Below are 17,830 nucleotides of genomic sequence, written 5' to 3' on the forward strand. Positions count from 1 at the left end.
ACACCTTCACTCACCAATAGTTGGTATGTCAGTATGGTGTATTAGGTACTTCACCTACCTGAACAAATTAAAATGATTAAGAGGAAAATTGATCTGGACTGAATGACTGTGGTCTACAACATGTAGTCCCAACTAATTGGGAAGCTGAGACAAGAGCATTACCTAAGCTCCAGTTTTCAAGGTCAGCTTAGGCAATACCTTGTTTTCAAAAAAAGAAGGTAAAGAAGAGGAGACAGTTAGGGGAGTTCAGCCATTTTATACAGAAAAGGCTTCTCATAGAGCTCATGACATTTGAATATGGAATTCAATTTCACTTCAAAAATTGTTCCACAATTTAGTAAGTGTAAAGCAATCTAAACACAAGTGAGAAAACAAACGCAGTGGTTTTGATCAAACACTAAAGTGAATATTCACCAGAAGTCTATAATTTCCATGTCTGTACCTGTTGAGAGATTCATCATTCAACTCACATGCTTTTACATCTTCCTACAAAAACTTTGGCTTTACTCTAAATTCTATCCTATGTCCAACTAAGCAGGGCACTGAACAATACACACCACTAGGTAATTACTATATTTAGGCACCAACTCACAAGAAAGTAGACAGAAACAACAATAAAAAAACTTCACGTAAGATCAAAAATATACTTTCCTCCTTGGGAAGAAGATTTCTAAGCAAGTAGCAAGGTTGTTTGCTTTTACAAATTTGCCATGTCCACTCACCAAATATATTAGTCATTTAATTACAAATCATTATTCCATCAGAAAACCATAAATCCATCAGAAAACCAGAAATTCAGAGTTACAGAAAATTAAATTTCCCTCCAACTTATTTGGCATCAACCAAATGCGAGTAGGTATGAAGTTATCTATAATTCTCATTTATCTCACTTATTTAGCACAAGTATTTGCAGAAGGAAATGGTCTTGGTATGATATAAACGGTCTCTTTAGGCTATAGAAATATTACAACTATAGACACGTGTATTACTTCTCAGAGATTTAAAGTTTATGTCTTGTGATATAAATGGGTTTAAGTGTTTTCGATAATGCAGTGTAGATCTTGTGATATAAATGGGTGTAAGTGTTTTCAATAATGCAGTGTAGATCTTGTGATACAAATGGGTTTAAGTGTTTTCAATAATGCAGTGTAGATCTTGTGATATAAATGGGTGTAAGTGTTTTCAATAATGCAGTGTAGATCTTGTGATATAAATGGGTGTAAGTGTTTTCAATAATGCAGTGTAGATCTTGTGATATAAATGGGTGTAAGTGTTTTCAATAATGCAGTGTAGATCTTGTGATATAAATGGGTTTAAGTGTTTTCAATAATGCAGTGTAGATCTTGTGATATAAATGGGTGTAAGTGTTTTCAATAATGCAGTGTAGATCTTGTGATATAAATGGGTTTAAGTGTTTTCAATAATGCAGTGTAGATCTTGTGATTTTGAAAAGACTCTCACTTTTTCTTCCTTCATCATCAAAAGCAACTCAATACTCCAGATGCTGTGTCTACTTAGTCACTTAAATTCTGAGACATTTGTATAATGGAAATACTACTCTCACACCAGACTATCTTTCATAAAAGAAGCATTTCATTAATAGGTGTACTTCAAAAACATCACAAAAATACTTCAACAAAACAAAATACTTAAGGATCTGACTATATTAAACACTGCAACATTTATTTACACTATCACTTATTCTAAAAGCAATTTGACTTTGGAGGTTTTAAATTTGTACCATATGAATCTAAGTGTAAACTCAGAAAACTTCTCCAAGAATAGAGTAGAAAAGATAAAGGATATATGTATTCTTGCAACACACAGTTCCATTTTGCTCTAGTTTTGGACTTCAGTATCCAAAGTGTCCAAGTGTCAAAATCATGCAACAAAGCACAAGAGAAGCACTTACTTAGGAGCAGAAGGACCCCTTGGCCACGTCCCGTCTTCATTTTTTTGTTCTATCACTAACACCTGCAAACACGACACAATACAGGGTGTTTGTCCACAGCTATGAAGTCAGACAGCTTTAGGAGATAAGCTGATAAGGAACTAAAGTAACTGATTATTTAAGGACAAAACAGACAATATCGGTCTGAAATAAGCCAGTACTGACAGTGAAGAAAAGGAAATAAAAAATCAGTTTCTATAACTTTAATAACGTGTAAGTAAGCCGAATAGACTATAAGTTGTTTCAGTTAAAAGTGTATGTTTTTAAATTGTATTTACACTTGTAACATAGGACTGTGCAATTAACAGATGTTCTATCAGTGGCTCGATCATGATTTAACTATTAATATGCAAATATTATTGAGAAACAGTAGCAAAAAAATTCCAAACTATAGAGTACTTGTAATTTGTTTAGGGCTTTGAAATCTCTTTTAGAACTAGTTTTTATTACATTTATGGATTTATCTGTAGTGTGTATGGGAGCCTGTTTGTGTAGGCACCCATGATATATGGGCAGGCCTGTGCTTGATGCCCTCCTGGAAATGACAGAGCAATTGGCGGGGTCACTTCTCTCCCTCTACAGTGTGCATGGACCTAAGTCAGACTTGGCAGCAAGTGCCTTTACCCACTGAGCCATCTTGCCAGCCTTAAATTATAAAATCTTTTAGTATATAACCGACAGTCTCATTTATAAGAATCCAATAATCAAATTATAGTAGCTCAAGTCCCCTGCTGCAGCATGTTTCAGACAGACAAAAATCATCTACGTTAATAAAAAGTCCATGCCAAGACAAAGCTATACTTTAAAAACATCCCCAACTCCTTCCCCTTTTATGTTCCAGATTAATAAAAAGGCCTTTCTTCTAGTTTCTGTTAAGGATGAGTCATGTAAGAAAGAAAATGTAATTTTAAAACTTATTAAAGGAATTTGTGATATTACTAATAAGAAATTAAAAATCTAAATTTTCACTTTAAAACTACAAAGTCAGACAACATGAACTGAAATACAGTGCACCACAAATGAATACATTCTATGTATTAAGTTTATATACTTTTTCTTCTAGTTGCAATTCTGCACGCTACTCTACATCCTTACAGCAATACTCCTTGAAGGATTATGTGCTTCCTTCCAGACCACTTATAAATTGGCCTTTTGACTCTAGTCACACAGAATGCAACAGATAAAATGTAATGGATAAAATATAAAATGTGAAATGTAATTGATATTGAAATACTTATGTAAAAATCTCACATAATTTGCTGGAAGAGCATTCATGTTAACTAACTACTAAAGTTGCCTTTGGCGAGTATACCTCACACACTCAGGAAAGCTGGCTGATGTGTGTCACTCAAAGAGTGAAGGGTACCAAGCACCTCCCATCCAGACCCATTGTATGTTCTCCTTACCTACCAGTGTATCCATTATCTCAATTTTCCAATTATCATCTCAATATGGAAATATATATTTTCAAAGATTTACTAAGCAGAACTCATAAACTATATCTGCATATACATAAATATTATGATCATTTGGAGAAGTTAAATCAGGTTTAAAACAAGTTATTTCAGCTATTAAAAACTCTCAAAGTTATGCATTATCTTTAGCAATAGGTAATTGCTAACTATCTAGTAGCATTTTACTTAAAATTCCATATTTTACAGCCACAGGAAGTTATAAAATACACTCATTTTATTTAAATCATTTTCTGAGCAATGTTTTGCTTATTGTTAAAATTTAGGAAAAATTCAAAATTTAAATTATATACACATCAAAGGGAAAGGGAAAATTCACCAGTATGGGGAGGTAAACACTTTGGTACTATATACACTTTCTTCTCTTACTTTTTAAAAATTCTGTTTATTTTTAGGAATGTACAGTTTTGTGTCTAGGTACTGGTATGTGCACGTGAGTCTAGGAAGGCCAGAAGAGGCACTGAATCCTCTGGAACTGGAGTTACAGGTGATTCTGAGCCACTAGTGGGTGCTGAGAACCAAATTCAGGTCCTCTGCAAGAGCAGCAAGCGCTCTGAAGCACTGGGCCATCTCTCCAGTTCTGTTCTCACTTTCTAATTAGGGCACTTTAAGTTACAGGAGAGGTGGGGTGGGTAGAAGAGTGTGTTCTGGGTTAGGGAGAAGGCTCAGTGATTAAGCTCGCTTGTTGTGCTGAGTTCAAATGCTCACGATGCACATAAAAAGGCCGGTCGGCCATGGCTACATATGTCCATAATCCCAGCACAGGGGTCGGTCGGGTGTTAGATGAGAAACAGGGAACTGCAAACAGTGGGCTTCAGGTTCAGTGAGAAGCCCTATCAAGGGGATGCAATGAAAGCTGACACTGATATTCTCCTCTGGTCTCTATACATAGACAACATACACAATTTTTTTATTTGAAAATTTTAATGTATATTCTTTGAAACCCACCTCCTCCCAAATGAACAAGTCCTCACAAATATTTAATCTTATTAAACTAGTTTAATTTTCTCATCCAAGTCTTATCTTCAGTTTGATAAGTGTGTGTCATCAAGAACAACAAATTCTTTAACTTTCTAAGACGACATTTCCTGTATGTCTGGGGAAAATAACATCTATTTCATGAGGCCACTAGAATATTAAAGGAATTAACTCCGAACAACTTCAAATTACACCCCTACTGTTGTACCAACAGACAGCAACCAGGGCACAGGTTTGTCTCCAGTGGACGACGAAGGGGCTCATTAGCTGTGCAGGAGATTAATGAGGTCTCACTGGATCTTCAATCAGGCAACTTTCCTATTGTGCATTCTCAATTTTGGAGTTTCACTTAAGAATGGCTAAAGTAAGTTTGAAAATCACTGCTTTGAAGTTTTTGAGATTCTAGGGGGAATTATTATATCGCTAATGCCACCATTTTCTCCTTTCTTTAAAAGATTTTAATTGTATGTGCACATGCATGTGCAGCCAGAGGTCAACCTCAGGAATCATTCTTGCTCTCTGAGGTGGGCAGTGGGGTGGTGGGGTGGGTGTTCCTCATGGGAACCTGGACTGGCCCACCTAGGAACCTCAGGATTTGCCTGTCTCCATCGCTGCAGTACTGGTCACAGTACTGTGGGGATCAAACTTGGGTTCTTAGGCTTGCAGAGCAAGTACCTGGCACATGGGACTAGTTCCCCAGCTCACCAAATTGCCTTTGACAGCCTAGTATAATACTTGATACATAGCAGATGTTTACTAACAATTTATCTCAGTTTCTCTGAGTTTTTAAAATAACTATCATATTATTGATGTTAATAGTAATTTTCAAATAAACTGGCATAACAAAGTCATCTACATATTGAATCACCAGTCACTGTGTTAGGTAACAGTAATTAAAAAAAACAAACTCTACTCAAAACAAGAACCTCAGTATAGTATAGTCTCAGTATATTTTTAAAAGATACTAATAAATCAATACAGAAATTAGGGGAGAAATTCTTCTTAAATTAAGATCAATAGATACTGAGAAAAATAAGGGAAGGAGAAGAGGTGTTATGGCATTTGGGCTGAAATTTGAAGGATAAATTAATGTGATTTGATGCATCTATATAACTGGATAAGATGGCCAATACGAACATTTGAATGGTTAAAATATCAATGCAGGAAAATGAGAAGAAAGGTCCACTGGGTAAATGAACAATGCATTCAAAAGCATACTGTAGGAAGACTATGGCAACCAAGACAAGGATCGTCTAAAGATAGACACCTGTATGCTGGCTAAGGGTTCTGGACTTCATAATCCCTAAGCAGTCGGGAAAGGTTTATGAGAGGCAAAGAACAGATTCACATTTTAGAATAATTACTCTAGGAAAGTTAAGACTATGCGAATAGGTAAGAAGCTGGAGGCAGCAGGACACGTTGATTATGAAAGACAAGGGCTGGGAAAGGAACAGAAATTAACTGAAAGACTCGGTTGCTAACTGTAATTATAAATTCTTATTTCTCACTGTATTTAATGATTTTAGACTACACCAAAGGGAAGATCAAAGTGGGAGCCGAGAGCCCATCAGGGATGGACAAACTAAGGTCCCCTTAACCTACAGCTCTGCCAGACCCACTTTTCCTGGATGCACTACCTCCACTTCTTTATGTGTCATCTGTGGCTGCTTTTACACTGTGACAGCCCAAGAGTCACAGATGAACAGAGATGTCCGTAGAGACAAAACCATTATTTGACCCTTTATAGGAAGTCTGTTTTTGAAGTAGCGTTTCCAAGCTCAATAAGAAAACTAAAAATTACAGTTACTGACCAGTGAGGATAGAGAAGAGTTAGCAAGAGGTAGCCAGAGATAGACCCATCATGTACTCATAGCATTCAGAAAGTTTTCTAATACAAAAAGCTGCATTGAACAGAAACATTGCTGTTGGGCTGGAGAGATGGCTCAGTACTTAGAACAGCTGTTGCTCTTGCAGAGGACCCAGGTTCAGTTCCCAGCACCCACATTAGGTGGCTCACAACCACCTGTGACTCCAGTTCCTGTCTAAGGGATCCAACGCCCTCTTCTGGTCTCCATGAGCACCAGGCATGTACACGGTACAGACATCCTCACAGGCACTCACACATACACATAAAATAAAGATAAACAAATCTTAAAAGGAATTAATGCTAAAAATACCTGTCCTTGATATAAGCCAGCATCCTGAATGGTGCTATCTGGTTTATTCAGCGGCTCAAATGTATTACTCATATACTTGTTCCACAATCTAGTCTCCTTTTCATCTGGAATATTGAAGATTTTTCTTATTTCCTTTTCAATTGTATCTAAGATTTAAAAAGGGAAGATATGTAAATACAATATATTTAAAAAATAGGTATATTAGTTACAAAGTGCTAAATGCTTACCAGACTACATTATAAATTTATAAAGTACAAAATAAATTATAAAATATAAAATAGCAAAAACAGAAAAACAAATACAAAAGAAATAATAATTAAAAAGCTTTGTCATGAGGCCAGCTATGTGTTTTTAAAGGGGAAATGGTAATTTTAACACTGAGAGATGATTATTTGAGAAATTTAAGACTGCAAAAGGCATTAGAAACTAAAATATAAGACACCAACAATAAAAGATATTCATATTCACAATGCACTCAGTTTAAGAATATCATACACTGAAGAATGAGAACATATTCCCAAGAGATACTACGAGATTATGGGAAGGATGGCAAAAACAAACCCAAACTTCCCATCGTTTCCTTACAGATTTCCTTTTACATAAAGGCGACCATTACTGTATTTATGTAGTGTGTGTTTGGGGAGGCACGTGCGTGCGTGGGTGTCATCGTCAGAGGACTGAGCTCCAGGGACGGAACTGAGATTGTCAGGCATGGCCGCAGGTACAACTTTACCTGCTGAGCCATACTGCTGGCTTAATCCATCCACAGTTCTCACCTGAGCAACTGTGAGAGGAGGCAGTTAATCCCTGAGATGGGGAGAAGGTGAAGTAGGCTTTCTGGGCAAGGGAAGAGAGTTTAACTTTACATATAATTAAGATTCTTATGAGACGTAAGTGAAGATATAAGGTGGCTGAAACTGGAATTAAGAGTGTTGGGTTGAACATTAATAAAATATTTTAAGCCAGGAAATCAGATGAGATTAATTTAAAAAAGAGGGGGCCCGAGGGAGAGGAGGCCAAGCATGGAGACACCAGTATTTTCAGATCAAGGCTATGGTGGTGTTTCTAGACAGGGAGTATATTCTGCTAAGCTTTGCTGGTGGGTTAAGAGCTAGCCAATGAGGAATTCCCCAGAGACCCCGAGAGAAAGAGTAAAGAGAGCTGGCACTGGTGCAATGTGCCCCAGAGAAAGAAGGCAGTCAGGCCAGAAGACACGCGCTACCAAGACGGAAGTACAGCCAACAGTAATCCCCCCCCCCCACTCCTTAGCCTGCTGTCCTGCCTGTCTGCACTAATCTAGTCTAAAAAAGCCAACAAGAAACCAGCAAGATAATGGAGGTGAGAGACGGCCATGGGACCAGTGACTGGAACCCTGTACTGTCGAGATCACTGGAGACAAATTTCAGGGACTAAGCATTTCTTTTCCATGTATCACTCAGACCTTATTACTTCAGGAAGGAAACAAACATTTTAAATATACATAAAAAATTATGAAAAACATTTCTGGTAGGAATATCATCCAATTTTATGAATTTTTATTAAGAAACTTTTTTAGAAGTCTTAGAACGAATTATGTTCTTAGTGGTCAGCCTTAAAACATATGAAGTTGAATTTTATCTCTTACTGGAACACATTCAGTGCCCATTTACAGCAATTTAGATACAGTTAAATACTAAGTATTTCAGCTCTAATATTCTAAACTATCTCAAATTGTCCCCCATTATCATTTTACTATCATGTGGGTAGTATGAGCTGAAAAAAAGAATTATTTTATTAATTTAGCAACAACACAAAAATGTGTCAATTTCCTAATTCTGGGTAGACAATTTAATAGAGCTTTTAAAAAGTCAGTTTCAATCAAGTTTCTTTAGAGACCAAAAGGATAACACACACCACACAAGCTCACACACACACACACACACACACACACACACACACACCCATCTTGCGCTTATTATCCTAATTCCAAGCAGTTTGAAAAACATCCAGTTAACAATAAGAAATTTCAAGTTACCAAACATCCAGTTCATTTACTATATTAAGATATATATTTAGTGCCTGCGCCCTTAAAAAGTAGTAGGATATCTAAAGTATATGGGTTAAAATCTCTGTCAGATCAAACTTTCTGAAACAGATAATTCTGTTTAAATTACATTTATCCCCTATACATTTTTATTTAGTACTTAATGTAAAAACTTCCTAGTGGTTGTTTTCAATGCAGAAATTAAAATCAGTTGCTGATTTCCTGAGTTTTGTAAGTAAAATAATTATCTAAAAAAGGTTCTGATGGACTCAGATTTTCTATAACATGAAAATGAAAATTTATAACTTGCTAGAGATTTTATGATTATTAATTATACTAACATGTAGTCATTTATATTCCAAGTGGCTATGGATCTTTTATAGAGCCAAAAGGTGGTATGCAGGTTGCTCGGAGAGAAGTTTCCAATAGCCTTACCCAGCCATGATGGGTCTCTCAGTGCAATAATGTAAGGACACCTAGCAGTTTCAGGGAGCCAATAACCATCCGATTTGATTTAAGGCCCGCTTGTTAGACGAAACTCAGGCTTGGTACTGTAAACCTGGCTAAGATCCTGTGGCAGGAGAGGTCACAGACCCCACAGGATGATTGACTGTTACCATTTCACTAACCTGGTCCAGTTGCCCTCTAAATACTCAGCTTATCACCATGGTTACAATGTAGCTCGCACCCCTCACTTACTTTCAATCAGTGTTCTTAGTGACTAGCTCAAATTAGGAACACTCACACAGTGCAGAACTTCACAATTTGCTAATCTCTCTGGCATGCTGAGTTATGCATGTTACGTTTCTCTATTATTTGTATTTTCCAACAAGATCACTATTATTACTATCTTTTAAATAAACACTGTGCAGATAAATGTGTTCATAATTGTTAACATGGTGTATTATAAAGGTTCCAGAAGATAGGCTAATGGGGGTGAATATGTCATTAAATCTCACACATGTACGAACATTTCATAATTAAACCTATTGGCATGTATAATTAATATGTGCTAATTAAAATTTTAATGTGTTCAAGTCATTGTCACTATCTATACAAAGCTATAGAGAATTGTGTCCACTGGTAGCTGAGACTGTTTTTCAAGCTGACCCATGAATAAACACCTCAATATGCTATAGCAACACCAAGCCTGTTGCCTTAGCTACTTACCTGGAATGAAGGAAATACCAGTTGACTTTTTCTCTCCATACTTGACCAATTTTTATTTAACATGGTTCACTTAAAGTTCTACTTAAATTTATATTTTGTTGTTCCAAACATGGCATGCAATTTTTCAAATGCTAATTTTAAAATTGGATTTTTTACATTAAAATGGGACAAACATTGAACTCATTTAATAAAGTAAGAAAAGAGGCCAGTCAGCTCTAAGCTGAGATTCTATAATGTTGATGAATATACCCTAAGCAGGTTGGCAGCACAGCACACCACAGCCAACAGGCACAGCACTCTGGGCAGGCTTGCATTACCTATTGTGTCCGCTTTGCTAAATCTCCGAGTTACCACGTTGTTCATGTTTCCATTTTCACAGAGCTTCAATTCTGTGAGATAGACTTCTACTTTGCAGTGCTTCACAAACATACCCTGCTCTACCACCTTAAAGACAAAAAACAAACCAATTAGTAGGAATTCTATCAATGGAGTTCTTTCTCATAGTAATACATATCTTTAACAAAGCTTCAGAAAAACTACAGCTATCCAGTGAAATATAATTAGCTATTATAAACAACTTAAACCATTAATAGTTTAGAAAGGCATTCTACTAATTTATGAATATTTTGGTATGCAATAAACAACAATTTACCGGTTTAATTTTCTCATTCAGCTCTGAATAAAGATATAGATAGATGCCTACCTTTTTAACAGTGCTCTGACACCAAAACCTTACAAAGCTTTGTGTAACTATCTACAAGGTCTGTTATTACTATTTATGTTAAAATATGTCTCTTAAAATGACCGCTCCGTCCTGCAATAGACACATTCGTTTCATTCTAAAATGACTTTGTCTGACCTTTAAATGGGCTCTTAGTAAGTCTATGCAGCACACAAGCAGAATAAAGAAAAGCAGTCAAGCATGCAAGTAATAAAGCACCGGACGGTAAAATATTTACACATTAGGTTCACCTTTTAAATAAGTATATTCCTTTTGCTCCTCTAAAGGTTAGCTGTAGGATTTCAGTCATGAACACTGTTTCTGAAAATAGCAATTGGCCTGAAATGTGAGACATCGGTCAGATATGGCAAAAGGGAGGGCGGCTCATCTCAAAGTCAACACAAGCATCACAAGCTCCTCTTTCATTCCCAGGAAGGACTGTTCCAACCAGGGTTTTCAAACAGTTTATCCCGAGTTTCCTGTATAATCCAGCATGATTTTACCTTTTCAGCTATGTTCTCTTAATCATGTCTGTTATAAATCTTTATAACAGTTTTATAGACTCGATGTCTCACATTTTGTTTGTTTGTTTTTGTTTTTGCCAGAGCTGAGGACCGAACCCAGGGCCTTGTGCTTGTTAGGCAAGCGCTCTACCACTGAGCTAGATCCCCAACCCCTCAATGTCTCACATTTTAATAACTTAACTCACAGCACAAAACTTCTAAGTTCTAAATAAGATGCTTTAATCTTCTTAACACAGTTATGCTGTTTAAGAATGAAACAATATACTGAGTTCCTATAAGATTTTCTTGTAGCTATTTGATAATAAAAAACTAGGAATCAAAAACTCTTAGCAACAGAAACTTTGGGACTGGGACTCATATCTGAGTAAAATCCTAAGATACCATACACTGTAATCTTATTTAGCTTCACTAATGTCCACATTACAGTATTTCTTCATTAAAATTACACTTCCTTCTCTTAATCCGAGAAAACTGATTTGCATTTAGTTCTAAAGGTCCTCCTAAGAATGACTTGACCCATTCCCTGTTCTTTAGTTTTGTAGAAATGGAAACAATCTCACTATGTAACCGAAGCTAGCCCATCTCCACCTCCCAAATATTGAATATTGAGATCCAGGGCATATGTCAGCAGGAACCATGTCTGACTTAACTATTTTTTAAGTTGTATTTTTATTATCATTTAGTTTAAATTCTGATCTTTATCTCTTCTCTGGTTTTCACTATTTAAAATTATACTATTGTAAACAGGTAGGGGATCAAGTGTCTCTGCTATGAATTTCTAGCTTAATCCCACTAGGGACAGGAAACACAAAGGATAACTTCTATCAGTTGACCTTTGGGGAGTTTGTCTGATAACCTAGGATTTGATCAGTTTATCAGTGAATATTATTAAGATAATGACATCCTTAATTCCTAATAGGTCTTGTAATCTATTTCTGAGAGAAACATCCCTGACCGTGCCATGGTGATGTAACAGTCCAAGCTTGGCTCTAACATTATCAAGACCATGTTTTAAGCTGGTACAGTACCGCCTCATTGTATTAAGTACTCCATCTTTAGCTCATTATCTTTATATACAGACTATAGGCAGTGCAAGTAGGTGCTAGGCACCATTTTGTCAAATCACTAATTTCATGATACTTTTTTTTATCTTTCAGTTTATAGTAGAGACATTAGCAACAAAGACCATATTCCTACAGTTGCCAAGGTTTTCCTCCTTTTCCTTTAAGTTTTCACCAGTACCCTCCTCAAACCCCAAATTCTCCTCAGTCTGCTCATGGTCTTTTAGGCTTTTATTGATACTCATGTTTCATACCTTCTGATCACTGTACAGCCAAAGCCACCATAGTTCCTGTTAGTTAATGCTATGGCATCCAGGTACCAAAACTAGTATGAACAACCTACTGATACATGATGAATTATCTTAAGACTTCACGAACTACAAACATCTCACATCATCTCTGAGGGTCAAAACTCTGTGAGCAACTGATCTGGGTTGAGATTTCTCATGAAGCTTCTGTCAAGCTTTGGGCTATGGCTTCAGTTACCCGAAGATGCTCTTAGGACAGACAGTCCACTTTACTGGCTGCGTGGGCCTCTACTTAGAGTGCGCACAATGTCCTTGACATGTGCAGTTCAGTTTCCCATGATAGACACCTGAGATATACACTCCAAGATCTGCCCTAACCTAATCTTACAGTATGTCCCACCAGGTGTAGGAGAACACACCAGTATTCCCAAACTAAGGGATTAGCATCAGAAAATACACCGGAGGGTAAGGAGCGTAGCTCCTCCTGTTTTCTGCTCCTTCCTGAAGGCCCCATCCTTTGGTCATAGGATTCTGGACCGGCAGTTATTTTCTTGTAGTGTACTGAGAATAGCAGGCTTCTTCCTGTCCTCCAGGGTTTCTGCTGGGAAACCACCTCCTTGACTTACTTTTTTGAGGGCAATGTATCTTCTTGTCTAACAATGCTGAGGAATTCTTTTCTCTCCTGAACTCTTGCTTATGTGTTTATGTGACTGCAGTCTGAGAATCGGTGTTTCCTGACTCTGTCTTGGGCACTTTCTCAGTTTCCCCACTTCAGGCATTAGTTCTCCTGCTCCACTCCTGTCTCTCCCAAGACTCCAATGACAGGTTCTTACGCTGCATTCAGTCACTAGCCAAGCACAACTCCACTTTTCAAAGACGTTCTGTTCCTTAGTATAAATTCTACACTTGCATATTTCTACAAACATCAACCGGCCTAAAATTCACTTTTCTGCTCTCTTGACCATTACACTCAAACGTAAAGTCTATCATTTATATTTCAGAAGCATCGGGGTCTTGTTAGATAGTTTTGCACTGCTTTCCAGTCATTTATTCTGGAGCTTACTAAGTCAGCTGTCACCATGAGCTGTCTTTATGAGTCCACCTCTGTTTGTTCCCATATTAGAGGGTCTTTACTATAAAGCCCAGAGCCAGATATGGGTGAAAGCTGAAAGATCAGAGAAGCAGAGCAAGCCACAGCTACCACGCATTACCTCACCAACGCCACGAATCCTCAGAGTCCTCACCCGAAAGGGTCTCAGCTGAACTGCTTTAGTTCCTGTCTCCTCATGCCTTATATAGCTTCCTGGGATTAAATGCATGTGTGCTTCCCAGTCCTGGGATTAAAGGTGTGTGCCACCACGCCTGAGTCGTTCCCAATGCGGCTTTGACCTCAGAGATCCAGATGAATCTCTACCTCCAGAGTGATAGGATTAAGGGTGTGTGCCACCACTGTCTGGCCTCTATGTCTAATCTAGTGGCTCCGATTCCCAAGCAAGTTTATTATTATCACCACATAAATCTACAGTCACTTTTCCAGTTTGGCTCACTGCATATCTTGCTTATTTCTCTGTTTTCTGGTTAGCTTGTTTTTATGGCTGAGTGTATAACACTAAAGTTAGTTGAAAAGTTTAAAACTGGTTACTTTTGTTTATGTATCACAGATCCTTTAATGTAACCAGAGATTGATACAATTCAGAGCTGAACATCAGACTCTGTAAGAACAGTTACTGTGTTTACTTCTTGAAGCACCGTTTCTCTCTATTGGTAATTTAGGGCAGAGTGAAATGTAGTTTCTTAGACCTACTGGTTTCATTTGGAGGGAAGATGCACCTCTAATAAGGATTCCAGGCAATTTTATGTATATTAAAGTTTGAAAATTACTTTACAGGTTGAAAGATTTACATTCACATTATTAAGAACAAATGTATGACCTTCTAACAGACTTCTCAAATTTTTCTTTATAAGTATGTGAACTTTCCATGATTCTTTTTCTTTTCACTTCAATTTTCTTAGTTTTTGAAAACCAAACGTTGGTAAGTCCTTTTAAAGACTTAAGAATTTTTAAAAGGCAACTAATTTGTTGGCAGATCTAGTACCATACTGAAACTTGTAGCGTGCAATGTGCTCCAGGTTTAAGGAAGAAAACGTAATACACATTCAAATTTTCCTTTAAGAAGTGAGTTTTGGGGGTAAGAGAGGGTAACAGGGTGAATACATTCAAAATACAATGCATATCCATTCCTATGAAATTATCAAAACAATTTAAAGGTAGAAGTGTTTTTCAAACACTGAAGCTGTTCTTACAGTTCCATTTTACAGGTAAAGGCTATCTTTAACAACTCAGAGCACTCAATTTCCAAGAATGATAAAACGAAAAGACCTACATTCCCATTATACAAATCAAAATAAATTATTCAATAGACATGTAAGTTCAGCTTATTCACCTTGAAATTTGGTATTCTACTAGAGTACTGCCCATTTTAGTTTAAAAAAAATGTTCATTTTTAGCAGGGCGGTGGTGGTGCATGCCTTTAATCCCAGCACTTGGGAGACAAAGGCAGGTGGATCTCTGTGAGTTTGAGGCCAGCCTGGTCTACAGAGGGAGTTCCAGGACAGGTTCCAAAGCTACACAGAGAAATCCTGCCTCAAAACACACACACACACACACACACACACACACACACACACACACAAAGCTTATTTTTAGTATTTCTATTTTTAGTATTTCTAGACTATAATTATAAAACTGAAAAAAATTGAAAAATTTACATTTTCATTTTTAAAGTATTTTATGTTGCAAAAACCATTTCATCACCGTTTAGTTTGTCTCTAAAACTGCCGTAGAAGAAAAGCAGTATGCATATAGACACGTGGCCCCTTCTTTTGGCCCTGTCTTCAACTGTAAAATAAAGGCTTCCACTCTGTGTTGACCAGTAATCCCGGGTCCTGTCCTAGGAATGGGGAGAACGCAGCTAAGTATTCCTATCTATGTTATCAGCTACTGGGATCCAGTGCATAGGAATTTTTCCTGGCTCTCCTAAGATCTGTTAAGAAGGCTTCAAAATACATCGAATTACCAATGTGAGCTACTTATAAAATATATTTGTGCTCAGTTACTCTCAAATATACCTTTCTTGCTATTGGCTCTTGGCCTTCCATCAGCGTGTACCAGCTGACGAGTTTATTCCAGCCCTCTGTTGGCAACAGTATATAATCCAACTCATCAATGAGGTGCTCCTTAAGTGACTGGGCATCACCATCTGCAAAGGGAAAAATAAACTTAGTGATCGGAAGTATTTATAATAGTAAATTCTGAAAAAGAAAAAACAAAACAAAACTCCAAAAACGGTCGAATCAAAATGAGCTGTTGCCTGAAAACGTTTCCAGGTACCACTAGTCAACCAGTAGTGTTAAATGTGTCATTTTCCTTTGGTTCCTAAAGTACCAACACATCGACAGTAGCTAAGACACCAACACAAGAGGTTCTTCAAATATTTTGAGTATCAGTGACTCCCTCACACAACAGTGTGTGTGTGTAGTGGGGGGGGGGGTACCAACAGGAAGTGTAGGTAGAAAATTCCTAAGTCAGCAGCTCTTTTCTTTGTGACAGGGTCTCCTGAAGAGGCCCAGGCTGGCCTAGGGTTTGCAGTTCTCCTGCCGTAGTCTCCTAGGGTTAGCACAGGAATGGTATTAGCCAGCATCAAATAGCAACCCGTTAAGGCACTAAATCAATAACATATCAAATGACTCCAATATACATAAGCTTGGAAACCATGATAAAATTTTTAAGTTGTACTGTAAAGCATCTACATTATTCCAGAAGACCCACAATTGAGATTCATTCCCAATTGAATGAAACCGTGGTTGTGTAATAGTAATTTTAATTCTGAAATGCTTTAAAATATCTAAGCTAACCTCAGAACTCTTGTATACTTCAGGGCAGAAACCTAGGAATAATTTCCTTTGCTAAAGCAATGTCACTGTCCTATTGTGGGACTCATTTATTAATTAGTCATTTGAGATTCCAAAGTACGGAAAGAGAACTAGCTCAATGAGTTATAACTAACCTAAGGGGGATTTTCTTAACCTGAGTAGATTTTAATCATCAAAGAAAGGAACACTGTTTCTGTGGCATTTCTATGATGAGAATGTTCTATTCTTGCAGGAAAAAAAGCTCAAGAGGGTAATAGAATTATTATTCTTTTAGAATTCACCTGTGGATTTCTGAACTTCAAGAAAGCTCTGTTGTATATAATATAGAAACAAAAATGAGAAAGTCAGAATTTTATATGATCTTTGATAGAAGTAAAGCGAGTACTAGCTAAACATGATGACATGCATCGTGCATGCATGGTCTGTTCACACCCGTATCATGGCACACCCATAGAGAAGCACAACTGTAGGAGTCGGTTCTCTCCTTCCACCGCACGGGTCATCAGTCCTGGAGACGAGTGCCTTTGCCAGCTGAGCCATCTTCCTAGCCCTGAGGACTAACCTTAAACACAGGCTTCAAACTGTGGTTATAAAGTGTAAATTGTCAGCAAATACAATTTGGAATATGTTTTCAGAAACTGTGAAAGTGCAGAAAATTACATATACTAAGTAAGCAAAATGTACCTTGAGACATCACACAGCAGATAACTGTGGCAGATACACTACTGAGAATTCTCTAACCAACCTTGCAAGATGGATGTCTTTGTATGAGAATATATCCAGAGGAACTGGAGAGATGGCTAGTGGTTAAGAGCACTAGCTGCTCGCTCGTTCAGAGATCCTGAGTTCAATTCCCAGCAACCACATGGTGGCTCACAACCATCTATAGTGGGATTTGATGCCCTCTGCTGGATTAAAGGTGTGTACATGCAGATAGAGTGCTCACATACATAAAATAAATCTTTAAAATTAAAAAAAAAAAAAAAAAAAGAATATATCCAGAGCCAGTGAGTAACCTGCCCTGGGTAATCATATAAAATTAAAGGCAATATGAAGCATTTTATTCTAGAAAACCATGCTATTAGCTGGATATGGTGGTGTTGTACACCTTTAATCCTAGCACTTGGAGGGTGGAATTAGAGGTCATCAGCTATATAGCATGTTCTTTCTGTTAAAATGCCATCCTGAGCTAGGAGGGAAGAAAGGGGGGAGGGATAAAACCCTTGCTATTTTATTCTAAATTTATTTTTTCAGAGTAACCTTAAGAAGTAGGTAGCTCCATTTTCATTAGTAAATAGACCAAGGGAAGTTGCCCAAGGTTCTATATACAGAAATCTGCAGAGACTGTATTCAAACACCAATGTTGTTTATTCTAACTCCATATATTTTGCCATATAACACAATCTAGCCTGAAGAAATCTTGGGAAAATTCTAAAATCAAGACATACATGGTATTTTTTTTTTTTTTTTTTTACAATAGCTGAGTTTAGGTATATAGTCTGATTATGTGACAGAATTCACATAATACTATACTTGGTAGACAGAATAAAATGACCACTTTATCTTTTTGTA

At 37.2% G+C, this 17,830-nt stretch overlaps 1 protein-coding gene across 3 annotated transcripts in view; it reads right to left on the reverse strand.

The window, feature by feature from the left end:
• Usp15 (ubiquitin specific peptidase 15) overlaps nucleotides 1–17,830 on the reverse strand; it is a 95,150-nt gene that overhangs the window by 51,303 nt on the left and 26,017 nt on the right. For all 3 annotated transcript variants that reach the window (XR_004943279.1, XM_036169853.1, XM_036169852.1), the window contains exons 3-6: nucleotides 15,455–15,585; nucleotides 10,089–10,215; nucleotides 6,579–6,724; nucleotides 1,913–1,974 (exon numbers count right to left, since the gene is read on the reverse strand). Coding sequence is in view for 2 of the 3 variants with exons in the window: in XM_036169853.1 (XP_036025746.1) it covers nucleotides 1,913–1,974; nucleotides 6,579–6,724; nucleotides 10,089–10,215; nucleotides 15,455–15,585 (466 nt within the window). In the remaining variant the exon portion in view is untranslated. The remainder of the gene's footprint in view (nucleotides 1–1,912; nucleotides 1,975–6,578; nucleotides 6,725–10,088; nucleotides 10,216–15,454; nucleotides 15,586–17,830) is intronic.

This window comes from Onychomys torridus, chromosome 20 (assembly GCF_903995425.1).
Source record: "Onychomys torridus chromosome 20, mOncTor1.1, whole genome shotgun sequence".
In the NCBI taxonomy this organism is placed as follows: domain Eukaryota; kingdom Metazoa; phylum Chordata; class Mammalia; order Rodentia; family Cricetidae; genus Onychomys; species Onychomys torridus.